Source organism: Lucilia sericata, unplaced genomic scaffold (assembly GCF_015586225.1).
Source record: "Lucilia sericata isolate MDLA Ls3-8-SP2 unplaced genomic scaffold, ASM1558622v1 Contig000202F_arrow, whole genome shotgun sequence".
Taxonomy (NCBI): Eukaryota; Metazoa; Arthropoda; class Insecta; order Diptera; family Calliphoridae; genus Lucilia; species Lucilia sericata.
Genome location: NW_023994230.1, coordinates 20,409 through 34,970, shown reverse-complemented (window position 1 = coordinate 34,970; position 14,562 = coordinate 20,409). Strand labels below are relative to the sequence as shown.

Here is a 14,562-nt window from a genome sequence, read left to right as displayed (position 1 = left end):
AACGCGTTTCACGCTTTATAAGCGGCAAATTACACACCACGCGTCAAGGAACATGTCACCGGAGGAGTCATCCCAACTTTAACATCACACAGTTGGATGCTCCCCCGAGGCATGTCAGGAAGGACCTTCGTGTATACGAAGAGAGCATACGAAGTTATGTTCAGGATCCCTTAGATCGGACTTCGTATACAGCAGCTTTGAACGACATTCATAGAGACGCCATCAATACCGCGGTTTCAGGTTACCGCATGAATGTCGTTCTTGGAGGTCGCCCATAGCAGAAATAGAGAAGAACCTGCCGCGGAAAACAAGAGTTGCTCTGGCACAACTGAGATCGGGATGGAGCAACAGGCTCAACGCCTACTGGTCCCGCATAGACCGTGCCGTCCCCAATATATGCCCATCTTGTGGACAGGGTCCCCATGATACCCACCACATATTCAACTGTCCAGCCCACCCTACTTCACTTAGCCCAATGGATTTATGGACTAACCCTGTTGAAGTAGCCCAATTTCTTGGCTTGGACCTAAATACAGAACCCCCGGATTAAAATTGTATAGTTTAAGCTGTTACAACAACAACGACAACACCACGCGTGATTTTGATCCCTCTTTTAATACTAAGACTATTACTGTATAAAAAAATCAAAATTTTACATTTTTGTTTATTTTTTTAAATATTTGTCTTTCAATGTTGGTGAAATCTATTTCATTTTAGTTTATTTTTATTCTACACAAAACAAACTACAACCCTGATCAGCTGCCGACGCGTCAAAAGTTAAAAGTTGCTGAACTTTTAGCGGCAGACGCGTTACAAACTACAGTGTGTAACTTATTTAATGTAAATAAACTATTACAACTTTTTTGACAGAAGTCTATATATAACGCGGTGCCGCTTACAACGCGTGTTGTGTACTTCCACCTTTAAAGAGTGTTGCACAGAAAGAAAACTTGTTAAAAAGTTTCGTACAGAAAGAAAACTATATAGTTTAAAGAAGTTTCCTATAGAAAAAGGAACATGTTTTAAAGCTTTCTGTAAAAGTATTTTTTACAAAGTTACAAAGTTTTCTGAGGAAAGAAAACTTTGTAAAAGCTTTCATGTACCCAGAAAGGAAGGAAACACCCTTCAAAAAACTTATTTTAAAGCTACTTATACAAAGAAAGTTTGATCAAAAGTTTGCTATTGAAAAAACTGGGTTTAAAGTTTCATAGAGAAGAAATTGTTAAAAACTTACTTATAGAAAGAAGTTTTTTTGTAAATTTTCCCGAATTTTGTTGAAAATTTTCCTATATCTATAAAGAAAACATAAGGAATTTCCGTTAAAATTTTGAATTTCAAATTACACTTCTTTTTAAACAACAATTTTTCATAGTGTAATCAAAAACATTGACAACCAGAGGTCGCTGTTGTAGTACACGTGTTTCTGCACAAACACTCAACTTCACAACTCGCTGTCAAAATCGTCCATTTTTCTAACCTCGTTGTTGAGTCTGGACGTGTTGCTTCAGACCTTGTGTTTTAAATTTTGAAAAATTAAATTTATAAATAAAATCAACCATAAAAATGGCTGATATTGGTAGGTTTTAAAGTTTAAATTATAAATACCATAACTAATTAATAACAATATAAAAATAACTTTAAAGAAAAAGTTTTTAATTAGTGGCACCAATAGTGTCTATATTTGAAACCACGTTTTTTTTTCTTCTGAATTTATGTGAAAATTTTCCACGTTTTTTTCGGTTTTTTTTTCATGCTATAGAAATCAAAAAAGAAAAGAAAAAGAAGAAGATCAAGGAAGAACCCATTGATTTAGATGATATTGGTTCTCTACAGAAATCCGGTAATTTCACTGTTAAACCTTCTGAGAAATCAGCCACTTTGGATACCTCACAATGGCCATTATTGTTGAAGAACTTTGATAAGTTGAATGTACGCACCAACCATTATACACCATTGCCCAGTGGTTCATCACCCTTGAATCGTGACATCAGAGAATACATGAAATCTGGTTTCATTAATTTGGACAAACCCTCCAATCCCAGTTCTCATGAAGTTGTAGCTTGGATTAAGAAAATATTGAAGGTCGAAAAGACTGGTCATTCTGGTACTTTGGATCCTAAAGTTACTGGTAAGTTGTTTATTGGAAAAACATGTTTTTGTGTATACTTTTATAAGGGGACATATTGTTTGGTACGTAGTTAGTATTAGTTTTTAATAAATGATGTTTATTAATTAGTTAGCATTGCGTAGCATCTGTACCTAAGAAAAGATTTTAAAAATTTTGTTTAACATGAAATGGACACATGTTTTGTATCGGAAATAATAGTGCGCGCCAAAAGTTTATACCACATGGCTAGTAAAACTAAATTGTATTTTCGTTTAATATGGCTTATTCTAATTTTAGTGTTCTTTCTATAGAAAACTTTTCAACAAACTCTATCGTATCTATCAACAAATTCTCTATCTATAGGAATCTTCTTAGCAAGAATTGAACTGAAACTGAACTAGAACTGAACTATTACTAAACTAGAACTGAACTAGAACTGCACTAGATCTGAACTAAAACTGGACTAGAACTACTAGAACCGAACTAAAATTTAACAAGAGATGAACTACAATTGAACAATTATTCTTTCTATAGGAGATTTCTCAGCTAGTTTTCTTTCTAAAGGAAACTTTTGAACAAGTTTTCTTTCTATAGGAAACTAAACACAATTTTCATAATTTCCTTTTACACCCCATCTCATAAGCCGACAAGGAAGAGTATATATAACCAGCTCTCTAAGTGACTAGAGATGGGAAAATTAAAACTACTCCGATGTGTGTATGTTTTGAGATAAATTTTCATCTCTTTACAAAGATTATTTCAGAGTACAACTTTTATAAAATAAAGATAAATTTCACTATTTTCTTATAAATATAAATTTAAACTAATAAAATTATTACTCTTATGTTTCCAGGTTGTTTAATTGTTTGCATTGATCGTGCCACACGTTTGGTTAAGTCTCAACAAAGTGCTGGTAAAGAATACGTAGCCATTTTCAAATTGCATTCTCCTGTTGAATCAGTAGCTAAAGTACGTCAAGGTTTGGAAAAATTGCGTGGTGCTCTTTTCCAACGTCCTCCTCTAATTTCTGCTGTTAAACGTCAATTGCGTGTACGTACTGTTTATGACAGTAAATTGTTGGATTACGATGAAACTCGTAATATGGGTAAGTTTTAAGTTTTTATTGTTTTCTTTCTAACTTAACATCAAAAAAAGCATTTGCCATAAAAAAGTTAACATTTTCCTTTAATTTACATCCTGGGATTATGTTACTTTTTTCTAAATCTACTTATTTCTAAACGTAAATTTAATGCAACATAAATTAAAATCATTAGTTTTTGTTTTTAACAAAAACTCGATGTAATACATATCTGTTATTTTTATTTGCTTAAAAATTTGTTTTTCTCTTTTTCCTACCAATATATACATACACATACATATTTATGGCCTTTTTACGAAATGTTGGCCTATATTTTAAATTTAAAATCACTACTCGAAACGAACAAAAATATTGAAAATTTGAAGGTGTTTTTTGGGTTAGTTGTGAGGCTGGTTCTTATATTCGTACCATGTGTGTACATCTTGGTTTGGTACTCGGTGTTGGCGGTCAAATGTTGGAATTGCGTCGTGTCCGTTCTGGCATACAATCGGAACGTGATGGTATGGTAACTATGCACGATGTCTTGGATGCTATGTATTTGTATGAAAATCACAAAGATGAATCTATGTTGAGACGTGTCATTAAACCTTTGGAGGGACTTTTGGTCAATCACAAGAGAATTATCATGAAAGATAGTTCGGTAAGTTTATGCTCTTTTTCTTATAAGATGAAACCTCTGACCCCATGATATAAGCCGGCATGTTGAACGTATTCCAGTTCTTTATGTGACTATGATTGGGAAAATGAAATCTGCTCCGATGTGTGTATGTTATGAAATGATTTTAATCACATTTCTGTACAAAGTAAATTTCAGAGTACAAAAAAATAATGTTCTATTTCAAATTTTAAACTTTTGCATGAACAAAATAACTGAACTAGAACTGAATTAGAACTGAACTAGAACTGAACTAGAATTGAACTAGAACTGAACTAGAACTGAACTAGAATTGAACTAGAATTGAACTAGAATTGAACTGGAACTGAACTAGAACTGAACTAGAACTGAACTAGAACTGAACTAGAAATGAACTAGAACTGAACTAGAACTGAACTAGAACTAGAACTAGAACTGAACTAGAACTGAACTAGAACTGAACTAGAACTGAACTAGAACTGAACTAGAACTGAACTAGAACTGAACTAGAACTGAACTAGAACTGAACTAGAACTGAACTAGAACTGAACTAGAACTGAACTAGAACTGAACTAGAACTGAACTAGAACTGAACTAGAACTGAACTAGAACAGAACTAGAACTGAACTAGTACAGAACTGGAACTAAATTACAACTGAACTAGAACTTTTCTTTTAAAAATAGAAACTCCGAAACCAATTAAATGTTTCCCTCCACGCTTTATTTCCATTTTAGGTCAATGCCATTTGTTATGGTGCCAAAATTATGTTAACCGGTGTCTTACGTTACGAAGATGGTATTGAAATTGATCAAGAAATCGTTATCTGTACCACAAAGGGTGAAGCCATCTGTTTGGCTATTGCTCAAATGACCACAGCAACCATGGCGTCATGTGATCACGGTGTAGTGGCCAAGATTAAGCGTGTCATTATGGAAAGAGATACCTATCCACGCAAATGGGGTTTGGGTCCTAAAGCTTCCGCCAAGAAAGCACTCATTGCTTCTGGCAAATTAGATAAATACGGCAGACCTAATGAAAATACACCCAAGGAATGGTTAACAGGTTTTGTAGACTATAATGCCAAGAAACCGGCTGCTGCTGTAGCCCCACAAGCCAACACCAATGGCAATAACACAGAAGAGGCTAAAAAGGTAATTGCTTAAATCAAATGGTTTATTAAAGGGACAAATTGAATTTAATCTAAAATTTTAAATTTACAGCGTAAATTAAGTGTTTCTAGCCAAGAAGGTGCACCAGCTGCTGCTGCTGAAGAAACCCCTGCCACAGATAAATCCGAAAAGAAGAAGAAAAAGAAACACAAGGCTGATAAAGAGGCCGCTGATGTCTCTGTAGTTGAAGAAGAGACCGTGGCTGAAGCTGAACCCGAGGGAGAAAAGAAAGAAAAGAAAAAGAAGAAGAAAAAGGATAAAGATAGGGAGAAAACTGAATAAGGAATATAGTTTACAAATCCTTACTTGTTAGCAATTTTATATAAGTTCATTTACTACTATAGCTACTACTTCCTCCTTTACAAAATATGAGAAAGAAAAAACAACAATGCATTTTATATAAAGTTTAACATTTTTTAGCTTTTCTTTTTTTTTCCTTTTTGGTTAATATAGAAATTTTATTTCTTATTTAACCGTTTTATTAGTTTTAAGGATTTTATTTTATATACATACATACTTTACTTTGCAAAAAACCACAAAAAACTAAAGTTCAAACTATTATTTTATATAGTTGATGTCATGCTTCAGATTATGTTTATAATTCATAAGAAAACACAGAAAAAAATATAACAAAATAACTATTTTTCTAAATAGAAAATGTATGAAAAAATTACATTATGAAATGGAATTTTGAAGTGTGTTTATTTAAAAAGAAAACTTTTGATAGGGATTTTCAGCTTTCTTCAAGTCTTCTTTCTTTCTTTTGTTTATAAAGGTGAGTGTTTTTTGATTTTTATTTTAAGTTTTACACTTTATTCATAATGAAAACGAGCTGCTTGCTTGCTTGCTAAATTTTTCCCTTAAGGAATTTTACCTACAAAACAGCAGCTCGTTTTCATACTGAATTAGGTCGTAAAAGTTGAAACAACTTTTGTTTCATTTATATGATGATTAATTAACTTTCGCCCCTATCTGAAAGTTTTGGAAACTTCTCATGTTGATTGCGAATGATTGGTCTTACTGAAAAAAGTTTAGATTTTTTAAACACTTTCAATATTAAGTAATATACTAATGTTTTGATTTTTCTTTTTATTCTAATTTTAGCTTAAACAAATGAAGGTTGAGGATCTAGGGGGGCCCTATAAAAGGATTTAAATAGAATTTTTAATTGATATTCTTTAATTACAACCGAAATTGGAGTTTTAAAGGAGGTTCTTAACGGTAAGTTTACTTTTGTTTTTAAATAATTAAACAATTTTTACATTTAACGTGTTCCTATTGACAAATATTGAATGAAAAAAAAGCCTAGAAAGTATATAAAAGTAATGGTTTAGAAAATGTTAAAAATTTTTTAATGAACGGCTAACTGTTAAACAATTTTAAAATTGTTTATTAAAGTTTTATATTGATGTTTTGATACTTTTTCTTAAATATTTGAATAATATGAACACAGTTTTCTTATGATGAACAATACATTAACTTTCGTTCTACAGAAAAATAATGACGAAACGTTTGATTACGTTGTCTTTAACTGAAATTATACAAAAAACATTATATTTTAATAGTAAAATAACATATAATAAGTCTTTTATTAATAACAAAATGTTTTTTCTTTACTTTTAGTTAAAATAATACCAGGAGAAACTGTTTTATAATCATATGATTAAAGGTAAGCAAACAAATTATTCTAAATATTTACCCAATAATTCATAAAGATATCATTGGTTTATTTATGGTTTATTAAGAACTTTTCCTATAGTAGTAAACTGTATTAAACATTTATGAATACGTGATAGTAATTTTTCTTAATATTTAAATGATGAACAATTAACTTTCGCCCCTATCTGAAAGTTTTGGAAACTTCTCATGTTGATTGCGAATGATTGGTCTTACTGACATATTTATTATAATTAAAACTTAAATTATTAGTTTATAAATTGTTTATTAAAGTATTTCTTTACTTTTTCTTTTAATTTTAGTTTGAGAAGTAAACAGGGAATGGAAATATGAGAGGTCTTCAGTCCAAAGTTGTTGCTACTTTTTCTAATCTTTAGGTAAGTTTTGTTTTTATTATAAATTTATCTTAATATCTTTTACAATGATGATTTTTAATCTTAACTTTCGTTCTACTGAAAAAATAATGACGAAACGTTTGTCTTTAACTGAAAATTAATACAAAAATCTTTATTTTTTAAAAGATTTTCAAATATTTGATTATTAATTTAGTGTTTATGTTTTATTGTATTTGCAGTTGATGTGAAAAATTCGCCTAAATAAGAGAAAACTTTAAAAGACTTTTGAAAAGGTAAGAATGCAATAATTGCTGAACTAGAACTGGACAAGAACTGAACTAGAACTGAACTAGAACTGAACTAGAACTGAACTAGAACTGAACTAGAACTGAACTAGAACTGAACTAGAACTGAACTAGAACTGAACTAGAACTGAACTAGAACTGAACTAGAACTGAACTAGAACTGAACTAGAACTGAACTAGAACTGAACTAGAACTGAACTAGAACTGAACTAGAACTGAACTAGAACTGAACTAGAACTGAACTAGAACTGAACTAGAACTGAACTAGAACTGAACTAGAACTAGAACTGAACTAGAACTGAACTAGAACTAGAACTGAACTAGAACTGAACTAGAACTGAACTAGAACTGAACTAGAACTGAACTAGAACTGAACTAGAACTGAACTAGAACTGAACTAGAACTGAACTAGAACTGAACTAGAACTGAACTAGAAATGAACTAGAACTGAACTAGAACTGAACTAGAACTGAACTAGAAATGAACTAGAAATGAACTAGAACTGAACTAGAAATGTACTAGAACTGAACTAGAACAGAACTAGAAATGAACTAGAACTGAACTAGAACTAGAACTGAACTAGAACTGAACTAGAACTGAACTAGAACTGAACTAGAACTGAACTAGAACTGAACTAGAACTGAACCAGAACTGAACTAGAATTGAACTGAACTAAAACTGAACCAGAACTAATCTAATACTAGAACTTAACAAAAACTGAACTAGAACTGAACCAGAACTGAACTAGAACTAATCTAAAACTGAACTAGAACTGAACTGGAAATGATTTGGAACTGAACTTTATATAAAATGGAACTGAACTAGCACTGAATTGGAACTGAACTAGAAATTAATTGGAACTGAACTAGAATGTCTTTTTTCATCAAATATTTGATAGATGTGTTTAATTATATGATGACAAATTAACTTTCGCCCCTATCTGAAAGTTCTGGAAACTTCTCATGTTGATTGCGAATGATTGGTCTTACTGAAATCTTTATAATTTTATTAAAAACTTAAATTATTCAATTTAAAAACTGAATAATAAGAAATTGTTTTCTTTTTTTTTTTTTTTTTTTTTTTTTTTTATTTTAGTTTGAACTACTGCTTCTTCGTTATAGAATTCTCAAAACAATGAGCAAATTTCGATATTCGAAAACTATTGATATTTTCATTTGAATTCTTTAAAATTCTGTTGATGTCAATAAATATCGAAAGGCGTATTTGAGCTGAAGTATAACTGTTTATAAACCAGATTGTAAATATAGCTCAAAATCGTATTCGAATGAGAGTAAAGGTGAGTTTAGAACATAATCTATTTAAAAACCTTTTATAACAGTGATCGGCTCTATGGAACAAAGACAAGTAAAATAACTACAAAATCCTTCAGATCTAAAATCCCAAGTGGGACTCGAACGCGAGCCTGAAAAATATTAAATTAATAACTTCACATCAGACTTCATAATGTAAAATATTTCAAAGTTTTTTACATCAAAAGTTTGTTTCTGCTAAATTATGGTGTCCAGGACGTCTGTGCCATTAAGCCTATTACTGTTTTCTATATAAAATGATGAACAATTACTTAACTTTCGTTCTACAGAAAAATAATGACGAAACGTTTGAATACGTTGTCTCTAACTGAAAATAAATAGAAAACATCTTTTAAATGATAAAACAGTTTAAAAATTTTGTTATTAATTTCCAATATTTTCCTTTATTTTTAGTTAAAATCTATAAAGACGAAAAGTAATAAAGAAAATGTTTAAATGGACTTTTCTCAAAGGTAAGCTAATTAATAATCTAAAATTCGTTAAATTTTATTAAAATCTTTAAATGATGAGCAATTAACTTTCGCCCCTATCTGAAAAAAACTTCTCATGTTGATTGCGAATGATTGGTCTTACTGAATAAATTTTACACTCATTGTCTCATTTTAAGGGTATTTTTTATCATAACGACGATATATTTATATATCTTTTCGATAAACAATATCCATGAGATGAGATAATGAAACTTAACCGTTACTAAATTAAGATCTTTTTCCAATACAAATGAAAATTATTATAATTTTTTTCTTTTTTTATTATAATTTTAGTTTAAAACGTTCGCACTTGCTGCTAAACTTGAAAAACTTTTTAATTATTTTTAGGTAAGTTTTAAACAAATTTATTATAAAAGTATAAATATCCAAGTGATGACAAATAACTTTCGCCCCTAACAGAAAGTTTTGGAAACTTCTCATGTTGAATGCGGAATTGGTCTTACTGAAATATTTATATTAAAAGATTTTTTTAACTTAAAACGAATTGTTATTAAAATTTCCTTTATATCTTTATTTTTAGTTTTAATACAATTAAAAAAAAGGCAAAAAGTTTTCATCCACATCCTCCTCGGTACTGTTTAAGGTAAGTTTATTATCTTATTTGTTAAATTAAGTATAATTGTTATCTGATGACAAATAACTTTCGCCCCTAACAGAAAGTTTTGTAAACTTCTCATGTTGAATGCGGAATTGGTCTTACTGAAACAATTTTTACTAAAAAACAGATTATTCTAACATTTGGATAAACATTTTTAATAATTTTTTTCTTTATTTTTCAATTTTAGCTTAATTACCTATTAGACACTTGCTTCCCGCGGCCCGTTACTATATAAAAATGTTTAAGGTAAGTTTATTTCTCTTATTTTTCTTAAAGAATCAAATAAAATTGTTATCTGATGACAATTAACTTTCGCCCCTAACAGAAAGTTTTGGAAACTTCTCATGTTGAATGCGGAATTGGTCTTACTGAAATAATTTTTACTAAAAAATTAAATGTTCTTAAATAAAATTTAAATAATAACAAAGTTTTTTGTATACTCTTTTCTTTTTAGTTGTTATACTGTTATAGCCTTAAAAAAAGTTGCTGGAAAATTGAATTTATTTGTTTTAAAAGGTAAGTTTAATAGATTGTTTAATTATTGTTCTCCTCGCACTAATAGATTATAAATTTGTAAACCAATTTAATGGTCTACAGATGAAATATTGGTGCTAGATTAAATGTAGGCTTTTCGCTAACATCGTGCCAATTTATAAACCATGGTCGAAGTTTGATAGTAGACGTCTCAACATTTATTTATAATATTTTTTTAAGAATTTAAGGAATTCACAAAATTAGGTTTATTTTAAATCCAGGACACGATGTAAAATCTTAATTATGTTGAACTAAAAACTACCCTTCTCATGACTTTTAATTTTAATCAATATTAATCATCTTGACGTGAACGTGTTAGAGTTTCTGATTATAGCACAAACTAAGTTTTTCCTAGCACTAATAGATTATACATTTGTTAACCATTTTAATGGTCTACGATAGAGATATTGGTGCAAGATTAAATGTAGGCTTTTCGCTAACATCGTGCCAATTTATAAACATGGTCGAAGTTTGATAGTAGACGTCTCAACATTTATAATATTTAAAAAAAAGTTTTTAAGAACTTTTAAGTACTAATAAAGAGTATTCATCTTGACACGATGTGAAGTTATAATGACACATGCAGGTGGAGCTTAGAGGTGCTCAACGCAAGCACGAAGTAAGAACTACCCCTCTGATAATTGGTAGCGTAGGTTTTTCCCCGATGGGTCGGTATTAGTTGCCATCGTAACTGTCAAAATGTTTTCCCTTTTCATTGAGACTGCACATTCTAACAGTGCCGTTTTGGATCCTACAGACCCACTTTAGCCCAACAAAAACGGTTATACAACCATATTCGGCGGCTTGATGGTCTATAATTCTACCTATAGCTATCTTGACGCGATGTGAAGTCAAACACGTTGTGCTTAAAGGGGCTCAGGGCGAGAACGAACTAAGAAAAACCCCTCCTACGACTGGTGACGTCTGGTTTTGCCCGATAGGTCGGCTATCCCTCACCATTGAGAGATAGCCGAATACACATTCTAACAGAGGCAGTATGAGTCTTACAGAACCAGTTTAGTCCAACAAAAACGATCCTGCACCCATATTGGTCAGTTTGGTAGTAACGTGATGTGAAGTCAGAATGACCCATGCAGGTCGAGCTTAAAGGGGCTCAGCGCAAGCACGAACTAAGAACTACCCCTCCCATGACAGGTAGCGTCCTTTTGGGAGCTAGAGTCGCCTTAACTTGTCTTAAAGATTTACACAATTTTAAAAACTTTTTTGTGAATTCCTTTATTCCTTTCTTAAGATGTATGTATACATTTTTTAAATATTTAATTAATGTTTTTTATATTGTTTTTTTTTATAGATTATGCGTGTAAACATTTCAAAAACTTTCGCACAGATGACAACATATAAAAAGAGGTAAGTCAAGTCCCGATTTCTTACTACTTTGTGTAGAAATGTTATGAAATAAAAATGAATAGAAAACAACAAAATTAACAAACAAATATAGCAAAAACATAGTTTTCATTTTAGCATTAGAATTCATATAAAATTTAGAACTTTGATATAAAGATTGAATTTTCGAGCATATCAAAAATATCTATGTTCGAAATTAACAAAATTTAAGAAATTGGTCTCTAATGAAGCTTAAATTGTATTTTTATGAATCCCCTTGATTTAGAGTTTATTTCAACATTTTCAAAAATTTTTCGAACATAAGTTCGAATTTTCGAACATGCCTTGAAAAGCTTACATTTTAAGGGTCTTATTCATAAACTTTTATCAAAGGTTTGTAAATCAAATTTTCAAACAAAATTTGTTCTATAAACCTTAGATAAATGTTTATGAATACGGCAGTAAAACTACATCGAAATTATAGTAAAATTTATGAACATCTTAATATTATTTTTCTATGTTCGAAATTGGAAAAAGTATGAAAATAGGCCACAAATGAAGTTAAAATTATATTTTTATCAATCCTCATGATTTAGAGATTATTTCAAGAGCTTTAAAACATTTTCGAACATAAATACGAATTTTCGAGCATTTCATAAAAAGCTTTTTTTACACTCCATTGAAAATTCGTAAAAATTTATGAAAATTTCAAAATTTCCAAGTTCGAAATTGCTTACAAAATGAAATTAACATCATATTCTTATAGATTCTCCTGCCTGGGAGATTATTATAAGAGTTTTAAAATCCTTTCGAACATAAGTTCGAATTTTTCAAAATTGTTTAATAATTCTCATTATTAAGATAGTATTTTAACAGATTTCAAAATAATTTGAATATAGCTTTATTATGACAAATAACAGAATTAGTTAGCTCTTGTTTTTAAGTGATGACAATTAACTTTCGCCCCTAACAGAAAGTTTTGGAAACTTTTCATGTTGAATGCGGAATTGGTCTTACTGATAATTTTAAAAAAATAATAAAATTTGAATAGAAATATTTCATATTTACTAAATAGAACAACTATTTATGTCTATTTTTAGATTTCATCAATTGAGTAATGAAAACTTTTGAAGTGTGGACTTTTGCTAACCCCCAACATCCATAAAAGACACCGAAAATATCCTCCTAAAACCTAAAAGGTAAGTTTCATTTCAGTATTCAAACATTCCGCCGAATTATCACATTTTTGATCAATATCAAACACGAACGAAATCATTCGATCAAGAATGCTGTAATACATCTCGTAAATTTTAGTGTTACATATTTTAAATGTTAACTGATGATAAAGGGAATCTGATTATGTGGCATGATTTCACATTAAAACCGCAACAACGCAACCCGATTCATAATAGGTCCTGCTGAATATTTAAAATATTAAAATATATTTCAAAATACAATATCTAAAATTCAACTTAGTTTAACTGTAATTTTTTTTTAATCTTTACAGCTAATAATCGAAGATAACTTACGGTCCTTCCCTTAAGGAAAACACATATTCAGAAGTTACCCTCTAAATGCCAAGGTAAGATTTATTTACATTTTTAAACATATTGCCTCATTCCTGATCGATATTCAAAGCTTATTCGATCGCGAATACGATCGTAATTTGTAGTTCAAATGTTAACTGATGATAAAGGGAATCTGATTATGTGGCATGATTTCACATTAAAACCGCAACAACGCAACCCGATTCATAATAGGTCCTGCTGATAACATTTTATACTACAAATTTTATTTAAAAAAATGATTCGTTTACGAAAATATTTGCTTTAATATAAAATTTTCTGTTTATTTGTCTTTACAGGAAAATTTCTTTTGAAAAAAACACTTATTTTTGGTGATCGTAGCTATAAAAAGGTAAGAATTCGTTTAATTTCATATATATTATCATACTTTCCTTTAAAAATTTTACTGATGATAAAGGGAATCTGATTATGTGGCATGATTTCACATTAAAACCGCAACAACGCAACCCGATTCATAATAGGTCCTGCTGATATATTTTTTAAATTATACACTTGTATGGTTTTTAGTAAAATTTTAAAGAGAACAAAAGTGATTTAAAAGAAAAATAACTTTTTCTTAATCCGTTATTTAAAAAGTAGCATAATATCACTGAGTTTCAGAACCGAGCAGTTTAGGGGTTGAGAGTTCGATTCTCAACAGAGAATAAGATCTAGAAACGAATTATATAGGACCTGTTACACAATTCTAATTGATTATTTTAAATTCATTGCTTGTTATTATATATGGAAGCAATTCCACTGAAAATTCAGAAATCGACATGTAATTGTTTAATTTTGGTCTAATTCTTATCAGTGAACCATGTTTTAATTCACTACAATCTTTGCGAATGTACTTTAACGTTAATTTTTTGTTCACTTTAAAATTTAGTAAAACCATACATGTATTTTATAATTTTATTGTATAAATTTTCTTTTTAATTTATAATAAAACTAATTTATGCTTTTTCTTCTTCTCTTTTTAGGTAAGACTGATTTATATAACATTTACTTTGCGTTACAAATTAAACTTATAAGAAAAAACAAAAATAAAATAATTAATAAAGAAATTCCCACAAAAATCTAATGTTTTTTTAATATTTAATAAATAAATTCGAAACTTACATCCTTAACAACAAAGATTTTCTTTAAAATTAAAGCCGCCACGTGTTATTTGTCAATAAACGCATGGCATTTCCGTTAAATGGCGCGAAAAAGCACAATCTAGTTGTCTCTTTCCTAAAATGTTTCATTGCCATATAGTTGCGGCTTTATAGAGTTGCCAGCCTTTAACTAACAAATTCTAGACGGCAGAAATGTCGAAAGTTTAAACTAAACGATAAACTAAAGGGATTTAAAGTTTAAAAATAAACTC

The 14,562-nt window shown here is 29.9% G+C and overlaps 1 protein-coding gene and 10 non-coding genes across 11 annotated transcripts; all 11 read left to right on the top strand.

The window, feature by feature from the left end:
* The first annotated feature begins 1,416 nt into the window (after positions 1–1,416).
* On the top strand, positions 1,417–5,661 carry LOC119601965 (H/ACA ribonucleoprotein complex subunit 4). The gene is made up of 6 exons (XM_037953270.1): positions 1,417–1,576; positions 1,760–2,128; positions 2,961–3,212; positions 3,572–3,846; positions 4,576–4,992; positions 5,062–5,661. The coding sequence occupies exons 1-6, from the start codon at positions 1,564–1,566 to the stop codon at positions 5,290–5,292; spliced, it is 1,557 nt and encodes a 518-aa protein (XP_037809198.1). The 5' UTR covers positions 1,417–1,563; the 3' UTR covers positions 5,293–5,661.
* LOC119601978 lies at positions 2,736–2,876 on the top strand. Its single transcript, XR_005231300.1, has one exon. It is a non-coding gene; the product is annotated as a small nucleolar RNA snoR639/H1 (small nucleolar RNA).
* LOC119601971 lies at positions 3,886–4,026 on the top strand. Its single transcript, XR_005231294.1, has one exon. It is a non-coding gene; the product is annotated as a small nucleolar RNA snoR639/H1 (small nucleolar RNA).
* A 287-nt stretch (positions 5,662–5,948) lies between the features above and the next one.
* LOC119601981 lies at positions 5,949–6,043 on the top strand. The gene has a single exon (XR_005231303.1). It is a non-coding gene; the product is annotated as a small nucleolar RNA Me28S-Gm1083 (small nucleolar RNA).
* Positions 6,044–6,820: 777 nt separating this feature from the next.
* LOC119601975 lies at positions 6,821–6,915 on the top strand. The gene has a single exon (XR_005231298.1). It is a non-coding gene; the product is annotated as a small nucleolar RNA Me28S-Gm1083 (small nucleolar RNA).
* A 1,318-nt stretch (positions 6,916–8,233) lies between these two features.
* On the top strand, positions 8,234–8,327 carry LOC119601976. Its single transcript, XR_005231299.1, has one exon. It is a non-coding gene; the product is annotated as a small nucleolar RNA Me28S-Gm1083 (small nucleolar RNA).
* An 827-nt stretch (positions 8,328–9,154) lies between these two features.
* LOC119601972 lies at positions 9,155–9,243 on the top strand. The gene has a single exon (XR_005231295.1). It is a non-coding gene; the product is annotated as a small nucleolar RNA Me28S-Gm1083 (small nucleolar RNA).
* A 267-nt stretch (positions 9,244–9,510) lies between these two features.
* LOC119601973 lies at positions 9,511–9,604 on the top strand. Its single transcript, XR_005231296.1, has one exon. It is a non-coding gene; the product is annotated as a small nucleolar RNA Me28S-Gm1083 (small nucleolar RNA).
* A 165-nt stretch (positions 9,605–9,769) lies between these two features.
* Positions 9,770–9,860, top strand: LOC119601980. The gene has a single exon (XR_005231302.1). It is a non-coding gene; the product is annotated as a small nucleolar RNA Me28S-Gm1083 (small nucleolar RNA).
* Positions 9,861–10,036: 176 nt separating this feature from the next.
* LOC119601979 lies at positions 10,037–10,127 on the top strand. The gene has a single exon (XR_005231301.1). It is a non-coding gene; the product is annotated as a small nucleolar RNA Me28S-Gm1083 (small nucleolar RNA).
* A 2,435-nt stretch (positions 10,128–12,562) lies between these two features.
* LOC119601974 lies at positions 12,563–12,654 on the top strand. The gene has a single exon (XR_005231297.1). It is a non-coding gene; the product is annotated as a small nucleolar RNA Me28S-Gm1083 (small nucleolar RNA).
* Positions 12,655–14,562: the final 1,908 nt, after the last annotated feature.